The sequence below is a fragment of the Chelonia mydas genome, chromosome 20 (assembly GCF_015237465.2).
Source record: "Chelonia mydas isolate rCheMyd1 chromosome 20, rCheMyd1.pri.v2, whole genome shotgun sequence".
Lineage (NCBI taxonomy): Eukaryota > Metazoa > Chordata > Testudines > Cheloniidae > Chelonia > Chelonia mydas.
The window spans coordinates 217,538-243,588 of NC_051260.2; the positions used below are offsets into that span (position 1 = coordinate 217,538).

General features: G+C 51.4%; 1 protein-coding gene across 3 annotated transcripts in view; it reads left to right on the forward strand.

The window, feature by feature from the left end:
- Positions 1–26,051, forward strand: part of ASIC1 (acid sensing ion channel subunit 1) — a 125,423-nt gene that overhangs the window by 79,240 nt on the left and 20,132 nt on the right. Inside the window, exon 1 of one of the 3 annotated variants that reach the window (XM_007064685.4) lies at positions 16,541–17,173. The exons of the other annotated variants lie outside the window; for them this stretch is intronic. Coding sequence (XP_007064747.2) covers positions 16,541–17,173 — 633 coding nt within the window. Of the gene's footprint in view, positions 1–16,540; positions 17,174–26,051 lie in introns of those variants that run through there. 3 annotated transcript variants of the gene reach the window in all.

The following is a 26,051-nucleotide window of genomic DNA, read 5'->3' on the forward strand; positions in this document are numbered from 1 at the left end:
CACTGTACAGTGGAGGAGTGTGTCCTCTGTCTCACTGTGGGCAGATACATTTACTCTTCAGAGTCACTCATTTCCCCCCTAATCCCAGCGTGGGGAGCACAAGGTGTGAGGGGTCCAACCTGACATGGGGCTAACCGACAAAAGGGGTCTTGGAAGTAGTAGAGGGACAGTAGATTCCGTACACCCTTCCCTACACCTTTAACTCCATGGCTGGGATCTGACACACATTCTCACTGTTTCCTAACTGCACGGCAGAGCATCTTGTGTGCCCAGCACTCTGTTCTGCCAGCCCAAGGAGCCCAACCAAATCCCAGCCCAGCAGACCCCCTCCTGGCAGACTGAAGTGAGGTGCTGCCATCTTGTGGCCTCTGGAGGAACAGGTACCCAATAGGAGGAAGTCCAGAAGAAGGAGGTCAGTGGAGCAGCCACAGGCCCCTTGATCTTTGCTGAGCTGTGACCGTCAGACCTGGAGCTGAACTCACCCAGAGGCCAGGGCAGGATCGGGAGGTTGGACCTGAGCACGCTGCCCCCTCAGTAGGGATCAGGCAGGACTTGTCTCAGATGGCTATGAAGAGGATTCTGAATTGAGGCTACTGGACACAGACAGACCCCGTGGTTCTCCCTGGCTCTGACTCACCCAGCTGATGCTGCCTAGGAGGTCCCAGCCTGTCAGCATGGAAGGGGCTCCTGGCAGCACTGCACTGGCCCCTCCCTAGTCGGGACAGAAAATAACAGTGGGTTTGGAGGATCCTAGTGCCTGTAAACAGGGGAGTTTGAGTGGGAGTTTGAAAGGGGAGTTTGTCTTGTGGTGCTTGTTTGGTTTTTTGGGTTTTTTTTGTTTGTTTTTTGCTGTGGGAGGTGGTGTTTTGGGTGTGGTTTGTTTTTCCCAGATTAAGAGGATTTAGGTGGCAAGGCTATGACAGAGACAGAGGCAGCAGTGGGAGTGTCCCATGTAGCAGAAGACACAATGGAGATGACTGGATGTGGAAGCTGTGGTATGTACATGATCCTGGAGAGGGCACCTGGTAAGAGTTTTGTCTGCATGAAATGCCGTCTGATAGAGCTGATGGAGGAAAAGATCCGAGGTTTGGAGATGCAGGTGGAAAGTCTGGTAGAGTTTAGGAAGGGGTTTGAGCAGATTATGGAGCAAAGACATGAGGTATCTGAAGGGAAAAGCTCAGACTTGCAGGTGGAATCAGGGCTGGGGAATTCTGAGGGGAGACTGGGTGAGGAAGGTGGTCAGTGGAAGCATGTGACTAAAAGAACCAGGCAGAGGAAAAGACGAGCTAGTGAAGGAGAAATAGAGCTCAAGAATAGGTTTGCGGAGTTGGAAAATGAAGAAGGGGCTCAGCAAGTAGTCACTGAAGGTGGAAGGGCAAGGAAGAAGAGAAGAGCGGCTAGTCCTATAGGAAAAGGGGAAGAGTTAATGGAGATTACACCAAATATGAGCCCCAGGAGCATACAGGATGGGTTAAAGAGGATTACAAGGGAGAATAGGAATGGAAAGAACTTGCAGCCAGAGGGAACAGGGGATAGACTGGAGAATAGCACCGTCACTAGGAAAAGGCAGGTCTATGTGACTGGGGACTCTTTACTGAGAAGAATAGATAGGCCTGTAACCAGAGCTGATCCAGAGAATAGGAGGGTGTGCTGTCTTCCAGGTGCTAAGATATGGGATGTAGACCTGAGGTTGAAAAGGATTCTAAAGAGAGCAGGAAAGAATCCCCTAATTATCCTTCATGTGGGAACAAATGATACGGCTAGATTCTCGCTGGAAAGTATTAAGGGAGACTATGCTAGGCTGGGGAAGACATTTAAGGAAATCGAGGCTCAGGTGATCTTTAGTGGGATTCTGCCTGTTCCTAGATAAGGGCAACAAAGGTGTGACAAGATTATGACTATCAACAGATGGCTTAGGCAGTGGTGCTATAAGGAGGGCTTTGGGATGTGTGGCCACTGGGAGCCATTCATGGACAGAGGACAGTTCTCTCGGGATGGACTTCATCTGAGTAGGGAAGGAAATAGACTTCTAGGATGGAGGCTGGCACAACTGATTAAGAGAGCTTTAAACTAGGAATTTGGGGGAGATGGTTGGGAGATGTCCAGGTAATCTCCACGCCGGATTTTAGCATTGAGAGGAAAGAAAACGAAGTAAGAAAGGATACAGCCGTGGGTAGGAGGAAGGGCAGTGTAGATACCAGTCTAATAGGTTATACTGGCTGTAGAATGACCTGCCTAATAGGGTACAGAATGTGAGTGAGGTCAAACAGCAAAAATTAAGATGTTTGTACACTAATGCGAGGAGCCTAGGTAACAAAATGGAGGAACTAGAGCTACTGGTGCAGGAAGTGAAACCAGATATAGGGATAACAGAAACATGGTGGAATAGCAGTCATGACTGGACTACAGGTATTGAAGGGTATGTGCTGTTTAGGAAAGACCGAAATAAAGGTAAAGGTGGTGGAGTAGCATTGTATATCAATGATGAAGTAGAACGTAAAGAAATAAGAAGCAATGAAATGGATATGACTGAGTCCGTCAGGGCAAAAATTACATTGGGGAAGAAAACTATTAGAGCCTCCCCTGGGATAGTGCTTGGGGTGTGCTATAGACCGCCGGGATCTAATTTGGATATGGATAGAGCCCTTTTTAATGTTTTAATAAAGTAAATACTAATGGAAACTGCGTGATCATGGGAGACTTTAACTTCCCAGATATAGACTGGAGGATGAGTGCTAGTAATAATAATAGGGCTCAGATTTTCCTAGATGTGATAGCTGATGGATTCCTTCAGCAAGTAGTTGCTGAACCGACTAGAGGGGATGCCATTTTAGATTTGGTTTTGGTGAGTAGTGAGAACCTCATAGAAGAAATGGTTGTAGGGGATAGTCTTGGCTCAAGTGATCATGAGCTAATTCAGTTCAAACTGAACAGAAGGATTAACAAAAATAAATCTGCAACTAGGGTTTTTGATTTCAAAAGGGCTGACTTTCAAAAATTAAGGAAATTAGTTAGGAAAGTGGATTGGACTGAAGAATTTATAGATCTAAAGGTAGAGGAGGCCTGGGATTATTTTAAATCAAAGCTGCAGAAGCTATCGGAAGCCTGCATCCCAAGAAAGGAGAAAAAATTCATAGGCAGGAGTTGTAGACCAAAGTGGATGAGCAAGCATCTCAGAGAGGTGATTAAGAAAAAGCAGAAAGCATACAGGGAGTGGAAGATGGGAGGGATCAGCAAGGAAAGCTACCTTATTGAGGTCAGAACATGTAGGGATAAAGTGAGACAGGCTAAAAGTCAAGTAGAGTTGGACCTTGCAAAGGGAATTAAAACCAATAGTAAAAGGTTCTATAGTCATATAAATAAGAAGAAAACAAAGAAAGAAGAAGTGGGACCGCTAAACACTGAGGATGGAGTGGAGGTCAAGGATAATCTAGGCATGGCCTAGTATCTAAACAAATACTTTGCCTCAGTCTTTAATAAGACTAAAGATGATCTTAGGGATAATGGTATCATGACAAATGGGAATGAGGATATGGAGGCAGACATTACCATATTTGAGGTAGAAGTGAAACTCAAACAGCTTAATGGGACTAAATCGGGGGGCCCAGATAATCTTCATCCAAGAATATTAAAGGAATTGGCACATGAAATTGCAAGCCCATTAGCAAGAATTTTTAATGAATCTGTAAACTCAGGGGTTGTACCGTGTGATTGGAGAATTGCTAACATAGTTCCTATCCATAGTTCCTATCCATAGTTAAAGACATTGAAGTCAATGGTAAATGGGACAAAATACAACATGGTTTTACAAAAGGTAGATCGTGCCAAACCAACCTGATCTCCTTCTCTGAGAAAGTAACAGATTTTTTAGACAAAGGAAACACAGTGGATCTAATTTACCTAGATTTTAGTAAGGCATTTGATACCATGCCACATGGGGAATTATTAGTTAAATTGGATAAGATGGGGATCAATAGGAAAATTGAAAGGTGGATAAGGAATTGGTTAAAGGGGAGACTACAACGGGTCCTACTGAAAGGTGAACTGTCAGGCTGGAGGGAGATTACCAGTGGAGTTCCTCAAGGATCGATTTTAGGACCAATCTTATTTAATCTTTTTATTACTGACCTTGGCACAAAAAGTGGGAGTGTGCTAATAAAGTTTGCGGATGATACAAAGCTGGGAGGTATTGCCAATTTAGAGAAGGACAGGGATATCCTACAGGAGGATCTGGATGACCTTGTAAACTGGAGTAATAGTAATTGGATGAAATTTAATAGTGAGAAGTGTAAGGTCATGCATTTAGGGATTAATAACAAGAATTTTAGTTATAAGCTAGGGACGCATCAATTAGAAGTAACGGAGGAGGAAAAGGACCTTGGAGTATTGGTTGATCATAGGATGACTATGAGCTGCCAATGTGATGTGGCCATGAAAAAAGCTAATGCGGTCTTGGGATGCATCAGGAGAGGTATTTCCAGTAGAGATAAGGAGGTTTTAGTACCGTTATACAAGGCACTGGTGAGACCTCACCTGGAATACTGTGTGCAGTTCTGGTCTCCCATGTTTAAGAAGGATGAATTCAAATTGGAACAGGTACAGAGAAGGGCTACTAGGATGATCCGAGGAATGGAAAACCTGTCTTATGAAAGGAGATTCAAGGAGCTTGGCTTGTTTAGCCTAACCAAAAGAAGGCTGAGGGGAGATATGATTGCTCTCTATAAATATATCAGAGGGATAAATACCGGAGAGGGAGAGGAATTATTTAAGCTCAGTACCAATGTGGACACAAGAACAAATGGATATAAACTGGCCACCAGGAAATTTAGACTAGAAATTAGACGAAGGTTTCTAACCATTAGAGGAGTGAAGTTTTGGAATAGCCTTCCAAGGGAAGCAGTGGGGGCAAAAGATCTATCTGGCTTTAAGATTAAACTCGATACGTTTATGGAGGAGATGGTATGATGGGATAACATGGTTTTGGTAATTAAATATTCATGGTAAATAGGCCCAATGGCCTGTGATGGGATAGTAGATGGGGTGGGATCCAAGTTACCCAGGAAAGAATTTTCTGTAATATCTGGTTGATGAATCTTGCCCATATGCTCAGGGTTTAGCTGATCGCCATATTTGGGGTCGGGAGGGAATTTTCCTCCAGGGCAGATTGGAAGAGGCCCTGGAGGTTTTTCACCTTCCTCTATAGCATGGGGCACGGGTCACTTGCTGGAGGATTCTCTGCTCCTTGAAGTCTTTAAACTACAATTTGAGGACTTCAATAGCACAGATATAGGTGTGAGGTTTTTTGCAGGAGTGGTGGGTGAAATTCTGTGGCCTGCGTTGTGCAGGAGGTCAGACTAGATGATCCTAATGGTCCCTTCTGACCTAAATATCTATGAATCTATGAAAGCTAGCAGCTCTGGCTCCTCCCCAGACCCCCACTCCAGACCTGACCAAGTAGGCTGTTGGGGATCAGACCAGGGCCCATCCAGTACTCCGTCCCTGACAGTGGCCAGCACCAGATGTTTCAGAGGAAAATGTAAGGAACCCCCTCATGGAGAATTATAACCTGCCCTGCCCTGATGGAGGTAATTCATCTTCAGCCCTGTATGGCTGTTGGTGGCCCTGTACACTGCTGGAGAAAGATCCCTTGTCTAATCTCCCCATCCTTTCTGTAGTGGGGTGACCAGAACTGAACACAATATTCTGAGTGGGGGGGTGCCATTGCATTCTCTAACGGCAGCTAGATATGCTCCACATCATCCCCATCTCATTCCTTAAAACAGCCTAATGTTTGGTTTTCTTTCCTGATTGCAAGCGTTGTCTGGGGAGGGAAGGGCTCCCTTCAGGGGCAAACTTAGTGGATTTTGGAAGCATCTATAAAATCTGGGGACAGGAACAACTTGTTCCTTTCCCCTCCCTGTCAGGGTGTTTACAGGAAAACAAAGTAAGTGTCTCCAGAGTAACTTTCATGTGATGTGTCGGTACTGGGCTCCATGTGACATGTTGAATTGGGTACTGGGCTCTGTGTGACATATCGTGTTGTGTTGTGTCGTGTCATGTCCGAGTGATGTGTCAAGTACTGGGCTCCATGTAACATGCCAAGTCAGGCACTGGGCTCCGTTTGACATGTTGAATAGGGTACTGGGATCCTTGTAGCATTTTGGGTACTGGGTTTCATGTGATGTGTCATGTTGGATACCGGGCTCCATGTGACATGGCAGGAACTGGGGTCTGTGCAACATGTCAGATATTGGGCTCTGTGCAATGTGTCATGTGTGGTACTGGACTCCATGCCATGTGTCATGTGTGGTACTGGGCTCTGTGTGACATGGCATGTTGGGTATTGGGCTCTGTGTGACATATCGGGCACCTCGCTCTGAGTTTGGCAGGTCTTAAGCAAATAATAAATCATAACAACAATAAATTACATTGTAGGACCTTTCACCCTAAAGGAGTATCTATCTATCTCATCTTGAACAGTCTGTGTGTGTGTGTGTGTGTGTGTGTGTGTGTGTGTAATATATACAGACTGTACATGTACATACATACAGTCAGGAACTGTTGCAACTGTTGCACTCTGGTTTGGAGCACATTGGCTGTTTCGCAGCCTCACAGCAGTGTTAGGATGGGACATGAAAGAGAATCTCAGATCTGCCTAGCACTGATGTTGGGGAGTCTACGGAGGGCAAATGTAATTGCCAGTGCTGGAATATAACCAGTGTCTCCCCAGCCCCTGGGGTTAGGGTCAGATCAGGGGGTCTCAGGATGAGGGAGCTGTCTCAGTCTAGGGATTAGTGGAGCCTGGTGTGTTCTGAACTGTGCCTCTTCCCCTTCCCTGCACCCTAAGGCTGTCCTTCTAATGCACACTCCACGCTGTTCTCTGCTAGAGCCCAGGGTGGTGTGGCAGAGACCCCCTGAGAAGGCAGGACTCCATGGACTCCTGGTGTTATCATGCTGCCCCATCAGATATTCATTCCCTGGATTCCACTCCTGATTACTCTGGACAGCTGTTCACTTGAATCCTGATCGATTCCAGCTCCTGGGGGGGATGAGAGAGACCAGCCGCTCCACACAACCGATTACACTGGGAGCAAACTCAGACCCTCATACCCCATTACTGCTTATTCTGGGCAGGAAACAACCCTTCTCCCATCAGCCCCCATCTGAAGGAGAATCCAGGGAGCCTCTGTTTTCCCCTCCCCTCATCCTCGCTAAAGCTGCCGTGTTAGGAAGAAGGTGAATATTATTAATCAGCAGCTCTCAAAAGGCCAGGAAGTGCATTAACCACTGGACATCGCTCCCAGTCCTCATCTCCAACCACTAGACATCTCTTCCTTCCTGAGCTTCAGAGAGAACCCAGGAGTGCTGGCTTCCAGTCCCCGGCTCTAGTCACTGGATCTTGGTGATGCTACCAAAGGGAGGAGGGGAGCATTTGATACTGGTTATTAAATGAATTGGTCTGGCTCTGAAAGGGTGATTCTCTGGTATGTGTTTCAGGATTGGAGTACGGTGGCGCTCGCCGTGTTGTTTTCTACCCGCCTTCTTGAGGGTTGGTTTATCACTGTGATATCTCCGTCCAGGCTTCTATCTCTCCGGCAATTAAAGCTTGAGAGGCTGTGAAATGTGCCATTGCCGCTGTCGGCTCTGCCTGCTTTCTCTGCACTTCCCACCAGCCCTGCGGACCCCTGCCTCTCAGACTCCAGGAAGGAGCTGGCTGGGATCAGAGTTCCAGGGGAGTGGCAGCGGAGGAAGGCCTCATCCACTAGCCATTTGTGGCTTCTAGCCAGAACCCTGCACATCTTGATGCATGAGACCACGGTCTCGCCCTGAGCTGCAGGACAGAGCAAGAGGAAGAGCCTTCTATTAGTCACCCTTTATAGTAACAGGGTGAGGGGGATCTGCCCTACAGCTCACGGACCCAGAGCATGTCCATGCCCTTTTACAGCAGTGGGCGTAAGAGCTCCAGAGGCCCAACCTCAGGAGGCAGAGTGGGGGAAGGCAGGTAGCACATCCCCTGAGCATGGAGCAGCTCATCACAATCACAGAGATAGCTCAGAGCACATCATGGAGGTGCCTAATGGGGAAGGCAATGGGTCTAGTGGGGAAGCAAAAGTCTGGGATCCAGGACTCCTCTGTTCTCTTCCCAACCTTGGGAGGACAGTGGGGTCTAATGATTAAAACAGGGGCCTGGGAGCCAGCACTCTTGGGTCCTCGTTCCAAATCAGCTGCTGACTCTCTGTGTAACCATGGGCAAATCACTGACTGCCCTTGTGCCTCAGTTTCCCAAGCTTGAGTGAGTGGTGGTGTGATCCCTGAGCACATGAGGAAAGGTTGAAGCACTGCTCAGATTTGGCTTGTGGTCCTCCATCACATCAGAGGGGCCACAGGGCCAAACCTAAGTGGGCATACTGGGCAGTGGGGTGGCCAGCACAGCTCCTCCTTGCTACTGGCATGGGGCCAGGTCCTGCACCAGGACCCCCACCTGGGAACCTGCCTGGCTTCTCCCCCTTCCCAGCAGCCTGTGTCTCCTCTCAGGAAGGGGGATGACATTGCACATGGAGGGGGCAGGCTGCAAGGTGGGGACTGAGTGTGCCATGGACTCAGCAGACAAGGCAGTGGGGCCAGCAGCTGCAGCAGGGATTGAAGCTGCGTACCGTGGAGAAAATGTCTGGGGGCGCCCCTGGACAAGTGTGGCAGATAAGGAACAGGTCAAGCACCGTAGCATTGGGGAGGTTTCCCTCGGCAAACATAGCTGGCTTGGTGCCCCAGTGCCCAGCCTGTTCTGCACAGAGCAGAGTGTATTGGGTCTGGGTGGCTCCAGAGCCCTGCTCTCCCCCCAGTCTCTCCCACCACTCACTCCTTGAGGGCTTGTTTCCTCTTCAGTCTCCCAGCAAGGCTGGGCATGAATTGAGCAGCTGCTGGCCGTTACCTCCCCATATTCCAACCCGAAGGGGAAAGAGAAGCATCTTATTAGCTCATGTTACTGATGCTCTCAGCAGCAGGAGGGGTGGAACCCAGCAGCTGGTGTCATGATAGGAACAGGGTCATGATGTCAAAGCTGGGGCCAGGAACAGTTCTCAGTGTCTCTTGATCTTCGTTGTGCTGGCAAAGAAGACAAAGCAGGCCACATGACCAGAGCCACTCCAAGTCCTGGAGGGAGACATTGTGACTGAAATCCCAGCTAGCTTGAGGAGGGGCGGAGCGGAGATTCAGGCCTGGCATGGACAGGAGAAGGGACCAAGATTCTCTTTCTAGGTTTGGGGCCTCTATGTCCCCTAATAACAAAAGTCTTTGCAATTCTTTACTCACCTCTGTCACATATGCAGGAGGAACTGAGGCACAGAGAGACTAAGGGACTTGCCCAGGAAGCTGGTAGCAAAGCAAGTAATTAGACCCAGATCTCCTGAGCCCCAGACTAGTGCTGCAACCACTGGACCATCCTCCCTCGTTGGGTCAGATAGTGGCTGGGTTGAGGAGATGCCATGGAGATTCCCTGGTGGCTGAATCATGAGCTCGATCCAGTTCCTTGCCGGCTGCTCAGTGACAAGCAACTGGAAGTGTGTGCAGGTCATTGGAGCTCTTCACCTGAGGCTAGTTCAGCCCTGGATGCAGGCTCCCTTCCATCCTGGGGACTCCAGGCCCCCAGGTTCCTCCCACCCACCCAGGGGACTCCAGGCCCCTTCCATCTGCCACCCTCCCTGGGGACTCTTGGTCCCAGGCTTCTCCCATCCACCCTGGGGACTCTAAGAAAGCCCCCAGGCTTCTCATCCCCCCAGGACTCACCCAAGGCTCTGAGAAGTCTGTTGATAAAGGCAGGGATTCAGCCTTCTCAAGCTGAAGTTGAGGTACAAAAGCCTTCTCTGGTTCCCACACTTTGCTGCTTCTCTCCTGTCCCATCAGCTCCTGGAGCCAATCAGAACCAGCATCCACTCTGCGCATTCCTAAGGCAGCAGCTGCCCTTGTACTGAGCTGTCCTGCTTCTTTCCTGGCCCCAAATGACCGGCAGGGGGCTGGCTCAGTGATTCCCATGATATGCCTCCTCCACCCCCTCCCACAGGGCACTGGCTCAGTGATCTGCACCTTGGAATGGAAGTGGCTCCAGAAGTGCAGACACAGGCACTTGGCTGGTGCAGCACCCAAGGTCTGCACTGGTTCTGTTTCCATGTCTATTTTTAACACTTCCCACATGCCCCCCCCTCCCACTTACAAAAAAAAATGCCTTACCTGAAAAAGGGTAAAAATAACCCCTGATAAGGGAAGAGCTGGAAGGAGTTCAGAGATCCAGCCTTCTGCAGCTTAAATTAGGAACTCAGTCGCACATGCAGCCCAAGGCTCATGGAACACAGACTGGGGTTTGCAGCAACACCCTCCCCTGCAGGCCATGCGACTCTTGCTACACAGGCCCCAGGAAATATCTGCCGCACCACGTTGTACAGCACATGTGCACGTGCCCAGAACACGCAGACAGAAATAGTGCAGCGCAGCACATAGTAGATAATGGTATTCTCAGAGAACTGGTCTGGGGCGTGTGATTCAAGACAAGGATTCATGGGTCCTTAGATCTGGGCTGCAGCCCAGTGTGTGGATGTGGGCGGCAGCCTGGCATCATTTAGTTCCTAGCAGACACATAGCTGAAAGAGTGGTTAGTTCAAGACAGAGCCCCTCACTGAGGGCCCAATCCTGCGTGGCAGCCAGAGCCTTCCATTGCCTTCTGCATGGGAGTCAAGGGTGCTCAGTACCCCACAGAGCCAGGCCTCACAAAGTATGTAGAAGCCCTTTACACCAACATTCCACACAAAGATGGACTATAAGCCGTCAGGAACAGTATCCCCGATAATGTCACGGGAAACCTGGTGGCTGAACTTTGACTTTGTCCTCACCCATAACTATTTCATGTTTGGGGACAATGTATACCTTCAAATCAGCGGCACTGTCATGGGTACCCGCATGGCCCCACAGTATGCCAACATTTTTATGGCTGACTGTGAACAACGCTTCCTCAGCTCTCGTCCCCTAATGCCCCTACTCTACTTGCGCTACACTGATGACATCTTCATCATCTGGACCCATGGAAAAGAAGCCCTTGAGGAATTCCACCATGATTTCAACAATTTCCATCCCACCATCAACCTCAGCCTGGACCAGTCCACACAAGAGATCCACTTCCTGGACACTACAGTGCTAATAAGCGATGGTCACATAAACACCATCCTATACCGGAAACCTGCTGACCGCTATTCCTACCTACATGCCTCCAGCTTTCATCCAGACCACACCACATGATCCATCGTCTACAGCCAAGCTGTACGATACAACCTCATTTGCTCCAACCTCTCAGACAGAGACAAACACCTACAAGATCTCTATCAAGCATTCTTACAACTACAATACCCACCTGCTGAAGTGAAGAAACAGATTGACAGAGCCAGAAGAGTACCCAGAAGTCACCTACTACAGGACAGGCCCAACAAAGAAAATAACAGAACGCCACTAGCCATCACCTTCAGCCCCCAACTAAAACCTCTCCAACGCATCATCAAGGATCTACAACCTATACTGAAGGACGACCCATCACTCTCACAGATCTTGGGAGACAGGCCAGTCCTTGCTTACAGACAGCCCCCCAACCTGAAGCAAATACTCACCAGCAACCACACACCACACAACAGAACCACTAACCCAGGAACCTATCCTTGCAACAAAGCCCGTTGCCAACTGTGCCCACATATCTATTCAGGGGACACCATCATAGGGCCTAATCACATCAGCCACACTATCAGAGGCTCATTCACCTGCACATCTACCAACGTGATATATGCCATCATGTGCCAGCAATGCCCCTCTGCCATGTACATTGGTCAAACTGGACAGTCTCTACATAAAAGAATAAATGGACACGAATCAGACATCAAGAATTATAACGTTCAAAAACCAGTGGGAGAACACTTCAATCTCTCTGGTCACTCGATTACAGACCTAAAAGTTGCAATTCTTCAACAAAAAAACTTCAAAAACAGACTCCAGCAAGAGACTGCTGAATTGGAATTAATTTGCAAACTGGATACAATTAACTTAGGCTTGAATAGAGACTGGGAGTGGATGGGTCATTACTCAAAGTAAAACTATTTCCCCGTGTGTGTATGGCAACACCCATTGTTTCATGTTCTCTAAGTATATAAATCTCCCCACTGTATTGTCCACTGAATGTATCCGATGAGGTGAGCTATAGCTCACGAAAGCTTATGCTCAAATAAATTTGTTAGTCTCTAAGGTGCCACAAGTACTCCTGTTCTTTTTACACTTCGGTAAAATGCACAGCTGGCCCATGTCATCTGATGTGGGCTGCTGGACTCTACTATTGCCATGTGGACGTTCTGGCTTGGGTCGCAGAGCCTGGGCTCCAGCCCAGTCCGAATGCCTGTATTACACCTTTGTAGCCCCATCAGCCTGAGTAAGCTGGCGCAGGCCAGCCAGGGGCATTTAAACTCAGTATAGATACATCCGATGGGGAGCTGCAATGGACACGCTCTGGACCTAGCTTCGTCAGGATTCATCCAAGAGACAGACGCCTTGAAGTGTCATCTCCCAGCTGACAAGTTGTGCCAAGGTTAATGCAGGAGCTGACATTGCTCCCACCCCACCTGGGATGGGGACACTAATTAGGCAAGGGGGCACAGGTCCTGCCCTGCTGCCCTGCCTGGCTCGTTAGTGCTAAGAGCTTTTTAATTGCTGGAACCTGCCTTCAGAATATTTCTGCCATAAAGCCTGGCTAAGGTTTCAAGGGTCACCTTAGTGCTGCAGGCACTTGCCTTCCTGCTGGGCTTGGGTGTCAGCACTCTTCTTGTCTGGGGTAACCTGAGCCTAAGTGCTAAGTGAGCAAAGGGAGGGCAAGGGGATGGAGAAGGGTCAAAGAATAAAGCAAGAAGTGTGGGGGGAGGGCCATGAAACCTGCCTCTGGCCCCAGCTGCAGCAAGGCCTGGGCTGAGAGCCGCTTTTAGTAGATAGTGGAAGCTATATGCAGAGTCTGGGGGACATGGCTCCCTGGGGCAGAGTCATCAGGGAAGTTGCCCTAGGGGTGAGCTGGGCCTGTTGGGGCTAGCAGAAGAAGGTCACTCACCCTTGTGCAGTGCCCAGTGGAATCAGTGGGGTGGGGGTGGCATATGCCAGAGGAGAATTTGGCACATTGGGCTGGGATCATGCCCAGTGCTTGAAAGGCATAGGACTGGGAACTGCGTGGGCCAGGTTTCCTGCAGGACCAGGTGAACCTCTTCTCTCTCCCCCACTCCCTCCCCCCCTCCACTCAGTGCGCTCAAGGGGTGTGTGGGCAGTAAATCCAGTGCTGCCCAAGCAAGCAGTAAATCGCTGTGAGTTGTTTAAGCTGAGTAGAAAGTCTGGTTAATGGCTCCCACTGATGATGGAGTGCTTTCATTACAGCTTTGCCTCTTCCAGTCCTCTTAAGGGAGTCCTCCTTTCAATTATTTACAAGAAAAGGCATTAAATCTTTACCCCTGCCCTGTTTGCAGGTGTTGGATTGTTCCATCCTCTGCAGCACCTCTCCTCCAACAGGCCTTTAAGGTTCTGTCCTGCTACGGCATCAGTGTCTCAGTGTGATGAGCCCAGTGCTTTGGGAAAGGCATGGCTGCTAGATAAAGAACATGTTCCACCCTGAGAGGACACCTACCTTTGGCATGGTAAAGCCCTTATCTCTGGTGGGTACTGAGCCCCAATTACTGTGGTGTCCAAGTGCTGCACCGCCTGTAACAGATCTATTCTCATGCTCCCTGGGGAGGCAGGGCATGGCTATGGTACAGCTCGGGGAGTGGGGCACAGAGAATCTGTGGCAGAGCTAAGAATTGAACTTGGGTTTTCTGAGTTCTAGGCCAGGGCTGTGACCACTAAGCCATCCTTTCTCCCCCCCCAACATGTGCCCCCCACCCCACCCGACCTCACCCCCCAGGTCACAATCCCAAGCTGGTGAGGAAAGGGAATGGGTTGCTAGTACCTCCTTTCCCATCTCTGCCCCTTGGCCTTGGCAGCTATGCTTTGAGGGCAGGAACCCTGTCCTTATGAGTGGGGCAAACTGGAACCTGGCTCAGAGCTACTCAGAGAAAATGCAGTCATGGTGGAATTAATTGCAAGAGTTTCTCATTTGTTTCTTTTCTTCCCCCTCAATGAGGCAGGTTGTCAAGTGTATAGTGGATGTCTCAGGAGATTGATGTAGCAGAAAAGAGAAGGGGTGGGACTTCAAAGCCAGAGGTCTCCCCAGGCTGCACTCTGAGGACCATGCCCAGCCATTCTGGATCCCCTCTATCTCCCCTCTGCTGACCCACCTCTAGCACTGCCAGTGCCTGGTTAGGTCATCCCCAGGTAGGGCCTCCCCATGAGCAGTGGCTGCTGAACTGGCTCCAGCAATGGTGCAACCTGCTCAGAGTAAACTGGGGACAAGGGGGAATCCCCTCCACATGCATCACTGGGAATAATGGGGAATCCCCATACCCACCACTGAGAACAGGGGAGATGCTGAATGCCACACTCTCTTGAGAATCTGGCCCTAGGCTAGTCCATGGAAGAGCTGAGCTAGAGCCCAGCTCCCCCGACTCCCGCCTTAATGTTCTAAGTGTCACAGTTGGGGAAAGTGCAGCACAGAAGGAGATCTCTCTTTTCATAGACAGTGCTTGAGGGTGCAGCCCCCACACTCCCCTTGGCTGAATCCCTGTTTGTAGATGAGCCCTCTCTTTGGCCGAGCTCAGAGAATGGCAGCACTGACCAGATGTGTGTTCATGTTATACCAGACCCAAGGCTTTCATCACTATTCTCCCCCTTGCCATGGGGCTGGAGTAGAAAGCAGGACTGGGTTTCTGGGTGCAGGCCTCCCAGTGGGTGTGTTGAGTGGGTGTGTTGAGGACTTGACCCTCTTACCCAGATGCTAAGGAGGGGAGGCAGCCCATGAGCAGTGAAGCCAGAGGGATGAGCTGTGTCCACTTCATGCTGAGTTAACATCACCCAAACGGCCAGTTTCCTGGCCTGCTCTCTCAGGCCTGCAAGTGCTGCCTGTTTAGACATTTCCCATCCCTCTTGGGTTAGGCAGCCGCGACTGCGGTGCAAGAAACAGGCTGGAAATTACTCTGTGGCCGCATCAGACTCCTCTTCTAATGGTCTGAGTGCAGGGAAGGCAAACCACAGGCAAGGCTCTGCATGGGGGGAGGCACTGCCATGAGGTAGGCTGCAGATCAGAATAAAAGGAGCTTCTTTCTCAGCTGGGCTATTGCAGCTTCCCTGGTGCTGGCTCTCCAGGTCCTGCTGCCACCCCCTTACAGCACAAGCACCTCAGTCCCTGCACTTTCTTCCCCATTCATTTTAGGATCCACTTTAAAATTGCCCTCCAAGACTCATGGCAGCTGCCCCCTCGGCTCACCTAGCATCACCTTCTTCCTGCTTTTGGGTGGGGGGTGCCCCATACCCTGAGACTGTAGCAGATTTGGGAAGCTCCTGTGTACAGGGAAGGTCCAGGGCATGGTTGAGATGCTTTGTTTCCTGCAAGGGCAGCAGAAATCCAGCTTCCCAGCACAAGGCACCAACTTGATTGGTTTATGGCCAGAGGATTCTCTGTGGTATGAATCCCACACACTGTGGTTTGGGCTCTCTGGGTCCCGTATTCTCTGTAGTGTGAACTCCAGACATTGTGTTCTGGGCTCGGTGGGTCCCGTATTCTCTCTGGCTCTGGACACTTTTTGATAAACAGTTGTGAGGTGTTAGAACAGGCTGAGACATGGTGGGTTCGGGAAACAACCTGCCACTGGGAAGATGGGGCCTGGATGCATCGGACTCTCAGGGGCTGCCAGGCTGGACTGTGTCCCTCCCCCCGGCCCTCATCACCTCTTCCACCGGCTCCGAGGACAGGGAACGCTGATCAATTATTCAGCAGGCCCGGTCTCTGCTGGCCGGGCTGATTGCAGCACTGGGCTGTAGGACTCCGTGCTCACACACCCGCATGCGATCGTCCGGAGCTGGCAGCCACACAGGAGTGCTGCAACTCGGCTCAGAGCTCAGGGGGTCGGGAGCTCCCAACTTGTTAGCAAATTGAGCAGCGAAGCTTTTGGAGCCAGCAACACTCTTCTTCTTTGCCCTGCCAGCCACAATCCGGACCAGTTTCCTCTCGGGGCTGGGTGGGAGCCCTGCAGAACTCCCGTTCACTCATCTTCCTCCCATCCCCTTCTCTCTCGCTTCTCCGACAATACCTCATTTGTCCCTTTCTCTCTTCCAGGCTCTTCTCTCTTCCCTTTTTCTCTCTGTGTCTCCACTTCTCCCTTTGCCACCCCCTGTCTCCATCTGGTCACTCTAATTTCCTCTCTCTCTCCCCCTCTCCTCCCTGCTTTTTCACTCAACTTTCCTTTCCCTCTGTCCTCCCTATCTCTCTCTCCTGCTCTCATATCTTTCTTTCTTTGTCCCTCAAGAGGGCCAGACCAAAGCCCTTGAGGACCCCCTGGCCAGCAACGGAACAAGGAGGGGTGGGGAGGGGCAGGACCCCCCCTCCTGCAGGATGCCCATCCAGATATTCTGCACCATCTCCTTCTCCTCCAGCGAAGAGAGGCATGGAGACAACGGGGCTATGGGGCGAGGAGACGACAGCGTGGACGAGATCCTTTATGGTCAGGAGGAGGATGAAGAGGAGGAGGAGAGGACGGCCACTGACATTGTGGCTTTTGCCAGCAGCTGCACGCTGCACGGAGCCAGCCACATCTTCATGGAGGACGGCTTCAGGGCGCGGCAGATGTTCTGGGCACTGGCCTTCCTGCTCTCGCTCTCCATGTTCCTCTACCAAGTGGCTGACCGCATCATCTACTACCTGGAGTACCACCATGTCACGCAGCTGGATGAGCAGAATAGCCCCAAGATGACCTTTCCAGCCATCACCTTCTGCAATATCAACCTCCTGCGGATTTCGCAGCTCAGCCAGGAGGACTGGCTCTACATTGCGCCCCTGGTGAAGCCCCTGGTGGCGTATGAGAGCACGGTGGAGCCGGGCTTCCCCCTGGCCCAGCTCAGCCCCGAGGACTTTGAGCAGCCCCTGAACATGTACAACTTCTACAACCGCACCTGCCATCAGCTGGAGGACATGCTGCTGAGCTGCAGCTACCAAGGGGCTGAGTGTGGGCCAGAGGACTTCTCTGTGGTGAGTAAGCCCCACTCCTGCCAGGAGCTTTTGGCCCCTTCAGTAATGTGGGGAAGGACAAACCCAGCAGGGAGCCAAGGGCAGCTTGGTCCCACAGCTGGTCTCTGTCCTTGGGCCTGTCCTGGCTAGCCTGTTTGTCTCTCAGCTGTGCCAGTATGGCAGGGTCCACGTGTTGATAAACAGCACTGGGCACCTGTTACCATGGGCATAGACAATGCCATTCTGGGGCAAGGCAGTGCCATTGGGCTTTGGCAGGAACCTTGCCACCTGGGGAACCTGAACAGACACAAGGATCTGGCTGAGTGGTGTTTGCAGAATGGCGATTGGGACTCACTATGTTTATGGGGCTCAAATATCCCAAGACTTGCTCTTTGCTTAATTTCCACCATTAAGGAGCTCATGCACCACGAGGAGACCTGGTCTTCAGTGCAGTTGTGGCCCCATAAATGACTCCCTGCGGCATAGCGGACTGTTACAGCAGTTTTGCTCTTTCTCCTACCTCTATTGGAGCCCATGTGCCTTTGCTGTAACTCCCTCACTGGGGACTGAGGCCTCATTCCCCCTCCACCACTACCAGTTCCATCAGGTCTGGTGCGGAGGAGGGACTGTCTGCCCCAGAGTGCGGGGTCTGCTAAGACAGATGTACTAGCTGCTAAGATGAGCATCTAGTTCTAAACTCTGGCAGCCAAGGGCCCTGGCTCAGGTTGGCCCTTCATATGTCTCATGCCACTCCCTTGGTGCTGTGACTCGTGCCAGCTGGGCCCGCAGGCTCCCCACGTGGCAGGCAAACTGCTTGCTGTAATTAAAATGCTCCATGTGTAACAGGCAGAAATCATGACCTGAACTAACAGTAAATGGGTTGGAGAGGTGGGGGAGGGATGCAGGAGAAGTGAAGGCCGGGAGCGATTGTCAGCTGCCTGACTGGAGCGAGTTCGATGACTGAAATGTTATTTCTCTTTATCAGCTGCCTGGTGTCAGCTGGCAGGGAGGCATCCCTGTGGAATGCCCCAGTGTTGATGCCCCAGAGGTAGCAGGCAGGGAGCGCTGGGTCTGGGGCTCTATAGGAGCAGGGCTGTTAATGCCGCAGTGGTGGCTGGCAGGAAGTGTTGGGTCCAGGGCCCTATAGGAGCAGGGCTGTTGATGTCCCAGGGGTGGCTGGCAGGGAGCATCTTGTAGGGGGCCCTGTAGAAGTGGGGAGCCTATGGCCTGGGAATCACAACACTTATGGTTTCCAAAGGCAGAAGTTCAGAAGGACCAACTGGTATCGGAAGATACCCAGAGCCTTTCCTCAGGGATTCCTGGGCCCCATCCCACCAGGCTGGCGGGGACTGGAAGCCACCCTCTGCCCGTCTCTCTGTGGAGGGAGTGCCTACAGGGCTATCTCCTGTCATCTCTCTATAGGAGTGCCATGGGGAAACATCTCCCTCCTCCCACCTTTCTATAGGCCGTCCATTGGGGATACGGCGTCTCAGCCCCTCAGGCTCCCACTGGAGTCAGGCTTCCTCCCATGGCTGCAGCACGGGGGCTGGGCTCCTTCAGCGTGTTCTTGTGCCAGTGCAGATACAATCAGCAGTAACAGGCTAGGCTGTGTCCAAACACAATCAGTGGGGTGGATGAGAGGCACTTTCTCATTTGCTCAGTCGGGGACAGTTGGATATTTCAGCATATGGAAGCTCTGTCTTTGCAGCAGCCTCAGGGTCTCATGGCATCCAGCTCTGGGGTGCACTAAGATGGCCCCACCCACAGAGGGACTGGGAAACTGGGACTCAGTTCTGGAGAAAATCAGAGTGTGTGAGTGTCTCTGCACCCCACTGCCCTCTGCTGGCTGGAATCAGAGCAGCTCAGCTGTGTGTCATAGTCCCTATATTAATAACAGTGAATGGAGAGTTTCCTTTAGCTTGGGTGCCCAGGTCTGTGCTTTTAAAGAAGAAGGTCCTGGGATTCTATCCCTGCAAACAACCACAATCAACTTCTTGGTCGGGCTGTGGGATGCAGCCAAGGCTCTGTGTACTGGGCGGTTCCTGGGTCCGAAATCCTACCACAGATCCCTGGCTTCTCTGGGAAAGACAGGAGATTCAGAATTGTAGGGACATAAATGTCACACTCAGTGCAGCAGTCCCTACGCTCCCACACCCCAGGCAGCACGCCCCGCCCCTGCCCTGAACAACAGGCTCCGCACAGTCCCTTGGGGATTTATGTGTCTGTTAATTTCACCCTTCTCCCCATGAACTGACTGTATGTAACTGCATCACAGATGTTGTTGGGATGGGGAGGCCAGAGGTCTTGGGATCCAAGGAGGGGGCAGTTGGGGGGTTTGGCATAGGGAGACTGGGGTGGGGCAGTTTGGAATTGTGGGATTACCACATTCGCTAAATGCTGCTACTAAATCTACCAGCAATTAAATTGTTAACCATGCTGCCATTTCAGCAGACATCATTAAGTTTCAGAGTTAACCCACCTATTGCGCTGAATGGGATCGCTCACTCCTCTCAGTGCTGCTGTTCTCTTTGCAGGCTCTGGCAGGTGTCGCTGATTCCTTTCCTTGATTCCTTTGCAACCAGAAAGGCTAGAAACATTTTTGTTGTTCTTGTTTTTAAACAGTGAAATCTTTGCCTCTCAAAGCCAGGCAAATTCTGGGCACGGCGGGTGTTGTGCGGACAGTGAGCAGAGACATGGGGTCTCAGCACCCAGAGCCATTGCCACTGAGGCAAGCTGCTTGACTTTGGTTTGGATTTACTCATGCGTGGAGGTTTCTCTTTTGTTCCCAGGGGCCTACATGTCTCTGTCCTCGCTATGAACCTGCTCCTTGCCATCTGGAATAGTTTTTTAAATGCCTTTGCCTCCCTGTTCACCTCTCACAAACTGCTTCCCATTTAGCCATGCTGCATGTGCCCGAACGCTCCCCTTCCATGGGCCAAGCAGATACCTGAGATGGCTGGTCGATAGCTCAGCCTCCTGGGCAAGGTCGGACGTGGCCGGGAGAGGCAGACACTGATATGCTCGCTAGGAGTTCAGGCAGAGACAAAGAGGACAAGGGAGGGGTAGTTTTGAGGACAGCTTTGCCCAGCAATCCTCGGTGGGCGAACCTAAGAGTTACGCAGCCTGGAAGCTGGAGGGAGAGGGGGCATCTGTGACTTGATGCAAGTTATGGTGGGAGTTCACTAGATGGCGCTGGAACATCCTGTGTGTTCCATCTGTGTTAGTGTGATCCTATGAAGCATGGTCCTTGTAGCCCTTTTGGAGCTGGGTACCAGGAAAGCAGGGACTTGGGACTGGTGTTATCCCAGGGAATGCAGGGGGAGTTTGGCTGCGAGTGCCAGTTGGGGATATGGTGTGTGCTGGGGGTGCTGGAGAGTCTGGCATCGGGAGCAGGGGTTAGAGCAGAGGTGCTGGATTGAGGTGAGGTGTTGGAGGAGCAGGGGTTAGAGCAGAGGTGCTGGATTGAGGTGAGGTGTTGGAGGAGCAGGGGTTAGAGCAGAGGTGCTGGATTGAGGTGAGGTGTTGGAGGAGCAGGGATTAGAGCAGGGTCGCTGGATTGAGATGAGGTGTTGGAGGAGCAGGGATTAGAGCAGGGTCGCTGGATTGAGGTGAGGGTGTTGGAAGAGCAGGGGTTAGAGCAGAGGTGCTGGATTGAGATGAGGTGTTGGAGGAGCAGGGGTTAGAGCAGAGGTGCTGGATTGAGATGAGGTGTTGGAGGAGCAGGGATTAGAGCAGGGTCGCTGGATTGAGATGAGGTGTTGGAGGAGCAGGGGTTAGAGCAGGGTCGCTGGATTGAGGTGAGGTGTTGGAGGAGCAGGGGTTAGAGCAGAGGTGCTGGATTGAGGTGAGGGTGTTGGAGGAGCAGAGATTAGAGCAGGGTCGCTGGATTGAGGTGAGGGTGTTGGAGGAGCAGGGGTTAGAGCAGAGGTGCTGGATTGAGATGAGGTGTTGGAGGAGCAGGGGTTAGAGCAGGGGTGCTGGATTGAGGTGAGGTGTTGGAGGAGCAGGGGTTAGAGCAGGGTCGCTGGATTGAGGTGAGGTGTTGGAGGAGCAGGGGTTAGAGCAGAGGTGCTGGATTGAGGTGAGGGTGTTGGAGGAGCAGAGATTAGAGCAGGGTCGCTGGATTGAGGTGAGGTGTTGGAGGAGCAGGGATTAGAGCAGGGGTGCTGGATTGAGGTGAGGTGTTGGAGGAGCAGGGATTAGAGCAGAGGTGCTGGATTGAGGTGAGGTGTTGGAGGAGCAGGGGTTAGAGCAGGGTCGCTGGATTGAGGTGAGGTGTTGGAGGAGCAGGGGTTAGAGCAGAGGTGCTGGATTGAGGTGAGGTGTTGGAGGAGCAGGGGTTAGAGCAGGGTCGCTGGATTGAGGTGAGGTGTTGGAGGAGCAGGGGTTAGAGCAGGGGTGCTGGATTGAGGTGAGGGTGTTGGAGGAGCAGGGGTTAGAGCAGAGGTGCTGGATTGAGATGAGGTGTTGGAGGAGCAGGGGTTAGAGCAGGGTCGCTGGATTGAGGTGAGGTGTTGGAGGAGCAGGGGTTAGAGCAGAGGTGCTGGATTGAGGTGAGGGTGTTGGAGGAGCAGGGGTTAGAGCAGAGGTGCTGGATTGAGATGAGGTGTTGGAGGAGCAGGGGTTAGAGCAGGGGTGCTGGATTGAGGTGAGGTGTTGGAGGAGCAGGGGTTAGAGCAGGGTCGCTGGATTGAGGTGAGGTGTTGGAGGAGCAGGGATTAGAGCAGGGTCGCTGGATTGAGGTGAGGTGTTGGAGGAGCAGGGGTTAGAGCAGGGGTGCTGGATTGAAGTGGGGGTGTTGGAGCATCTGGGAACAGGGATTAGAGCAGGGTCGCTGGATTGAGGTGAGGGTGTTGGAGGAGCAGGGACTGGAGCAAGGGTGCTGGATTGAAGTGGATTTGGAATCAGGGATTAGAGCTTTCCTGGCTCCAACTATGCGCTGAGCAGAGGTCTCAGCAGAGTTGCCCTCAGCAATACCCAGATCCTTTTTAGAGCCCTGGGTTTCCTGAGGAGTTCAAATCTCCCCGCCAGTGTGTGTTACTTTGCATTTGTGGGACTCACATCTGAGACTGAAGGCTAAGCTTCCTATGATGATCCCTCCTTCATGAGGCACCCTGGAGCCAGCAAGCGGGAAGTTGCTGCCCAAGGAGGCTGCAGACAGGATCCCTCCTTCCTCCCTGGAGTTTCTGGCTGCATGCTGGGCTCCCAGAGAGCCTTGCCTGGCCACTGCATCTGTAGAAATCCTGCATACAACTCCCAGACTGTGGGAACAAGTCCTGGTCAAATGGAGCTTCACAGGGAATGGGGTTGGTTCTGTTGTATGCACAGAACCATCCTTCACCTACCAGTTGGGCCCTCAGCATCTCTCTGGATCTTTGGACTGCAGAAACTGCATGTACCCTCTGTGATCACCAGGTGGTAGCACTGTCCCAAAAGCCAGCCCCACCACCACCAAGCCAGGAGATATGAAGAGCTCTTGGGGCTGTTCACAGAGGCTGGGAAGGAATCTGAGAGCAGAGATGGTTCAGCAGAGCTCTGGCAAGGCAGCGATGGACTAAGCCATTTCTATCTTCCCAAGGACATTGTCACCATGGCGAGCGCAGCCTTTGTCCTTCATTGTCTGGACTACTACGAGCTGGACCCCCATCTGTGACATCCGTGCGTCAAACCCTCTTCCCTATGAGCCTCTGCGAGCCAGCTGAAACCTCACTTCATGAACAGGACAGGCCTGATGCTGGGGCATAGCGCTGACAACCATGGCACCGGGAGGCTGGAGGTGAGGGCCACTCAAGCTACGGGAAAGTTGGGCATCTCCTGGAGATTGATGTGGGACAGAGGGCAGGGAGCCCTGTCTCCGGGCCTCTTGCACTTACTGTGCACTGATCCCTGTCGCTGCTTGGCTTTGTTTAGGGCACAGATGCAGCCCTGGAGTAAGTAAGCAGCAAGTCTGCTCTGCTCAGGGCAGGGTTTTGTTCGGTCTTGTCTCCACCCTCTCCTCCCCCCGTCTATCTCTGTATCACTATCATACAGAGTCTGTGTGCATGTGTGCTTCTCTCTTTCTCTCTCTCTCTCTGATACATCGTCTTTCCTCCCCTGCGCACACACTCACCCAGGTCAGAGGCAAGAAACCGCGCCAGTCCCTCCTTCCCTCTCTGCCTTCCCAGGTGGATGTAGGGAACCTAGGAGAGGTGCAGTCACTTGCTATGATTCATCTCTGCTGCCTGTGGCACCCCGAGCCTGGGAGCCAGCGTGGTGGAAGCTCCTGCCCAAGGAGGCTGCAGGCAGGATCCCAAGTATCTGCCTCTCCCAGAGAAAGGGAGACGGGCTTGCTCTGGAGTAGCAGATGTGGCATGACAGCAGGGTTACCTGGAGACACAGCTGCCTCCAGACCCCATGCTCCAGGGGCTCCTTCTGCACTTTGCCTGGGAGGAAAGCAGTGAGCCATCTGCAGAGAGCAAGTGCGGAAGGAACACAGAAAAAGGGATGCTGGAAAGGCAGAGCCAGGCATAAGAGAGGAAAGGAGGGGAGATCCTGCTTCAGGTTTGGACTTTCCCAGCCCAAAACATTGCCTCTTGTTCCTCTCCGCCTTCCTGCCTCTTTCACATTCCCTCCTTTCCCTGAGGGGCTCCCAGGGGGTATGGGAACCAGGCTGGGGTGGACATAGCATGCATCCAGCTGTCAGGGACTGAGGCTCCCTGCAGGACTTTCCCATGTCTTCTTGGACCAGACCAAGTTCCATCATGGGCTGTGGTTCATCTTGTCATGCCTGCGCTGGGGGCTGGCTTTCCTGGCCTCACTGGCCCTGCTGCTTACCTAGTCGTCTAACTGCATCCGCTAGCTGCTCTCGTTGCCCATGAACACCAGGAGGTTCAGGAATATGAGCGAAGAACAAAGGAAAGCCTCACAGCTTCAGAACAACTCATGCAGCACGGGATCCACACTGAAAGGGCAGGTTGGTGTAGCGGTCCAGCATTGATGGCAGGGAGTGGGGAATAGTGGTTAGAGCATGAGGTACTGGGAGCCCAGACCCCTGGTTCTATCCCCACCGCTTGGAGTGGTTTGGGGTCTAATGGGTAGAGCATAGGGGTCTGGGGTCCAGTTCTGGATGGGGCTATGGGTTAGGAGCCATGATTCTATTCCCCGCTCTGCTTCCTTTTCTGTAAAAAGAAAAGGAGGACTTGTGGCACCTTAGAGACTAACAAATTTATTTGAGCATAAGCTTTCGTGAGCTACAGCTCACTTCATCGGATGCATTCATGTCCCCTGCCTTCCCTGGGCCTGTTTCCCCTCTGAGCAATGGGGAGAGGTGTGCCCTGCTCTGTGCAGGAAGGGAGGGTGGTGAGGCTCCTAAATGTTTGCAAACCACTTTTCATTCCTTCCATAAAAGCCACTGGAGAGAGAGCCTCAGTCTCATTCCCTCTGTTCCTCCTTATATCCATTACCTGTCCACGCCTCTAATGGGGCCATTAGCCAAGTGTCTGCAAAGGAAACATTAACAAGCCAAATGTAACTGAGAGCTGGCTGGGGCATGTCACCTCTGGACAGGGGTCCTGCCTGCAGTGCCTGGGTTTGAGCAGGTTTCAGTGGATTTGTCCTTAGATCTAATGCGGCTGGATCCCTGGGGCTTTTCCCATCCTTGAATTCTATGACTGGCAGAGCTGAGCCGCCGCCCCGCATCCCATCCTGAGACATGGAGGACCTTCCCTATGGGGTTCGGGGGAGGGCAAATGGACATGGGCTGCATAGCAAGATAGAGACTGGCAGAGAGGGGTTGTTGGGCTAGTGGGGGAGGGCAATATCAGGGAGGGCTCCTGTGACACATGGCTAGAAAGAGTTAAACATCCTGCAAAATAAAAACCCTCAAAAGACATGTGGAGGGATAATGTTTGTGTTTGTTTGTATTTACATAGGTATGAGTAGGGTGGACAGTGTAATCAGCAGTCCCTGTCTATGCTGTATTCTGATAATTCAGAGATCAAAGAACATCCTAGCACTTAAATGAATTGTAAACATGAGATATCTCTGTATTCATCTCTCTTTGAAATGTATAGCAAATAATCTGTGAATGGTGGAAGAACAAGCAAATTGTCTTATGTTAATTCTATAGCTAAGTACCAGTGATGGACCTCCTTCAAAGTCATCCTAATTACTTTTTGTTCCTGGAGAAACTCCCAACTTGTCAAAGAGGACATGAAATTGTATAAAAGATCCTTGGGTCCTGATTCTGTCATCTCAGATCTGCTTGTGGCATCATACAGGGGAAGCTTAGGCCATAAGGACTGAGATCCCAGTCCTAAACTGGAACACCCTGCAATGATATTGGACTATAACCTATGAACTATTTCTGAAAGAACTCTTTGCAACTACAAAGCTCACCATCTCTGCTATGAATCTGAATCTTAAGAACTGAACGCATGTCTGTGTTTATATTGATCTTTTAACGATACTCCCTCTCTCTGTTGTTTTTTAATAAATTTTAGTTTAGTTAATAAGAATTGACTGTAGCATGTATTTGGGTAAGATCTGGACTATTCAATAACCTGGGAGGTAATGTGTTCAATCCTTTGGGATTGGTAGAACCTTTTCTTTTATATGATGAAATAAGATTTCCAGGAATCTTCATCATATTTGACTTAGGTACCTGGATGGAGGCCTGAGTCTGGATCACTTTAAGGGAACTGTGTTGTTTGGACTTTTGAGTAACCAATAAGGTAATAAAGAAGCTTGCTTGGTAAATCTAAGTATTGGAATATCGACCAGCTTTACGGGGATTGTCTGCCCCTATTCTTTGCAGTTTGCCTTAATTGAGTGATCATAGCTGGCCCCTACTGGGACACCCCGGTCACAGCTACAGTCTCCCATGGAGGAGCCCCATCACTTGGCACGTTGGAAACGAAGG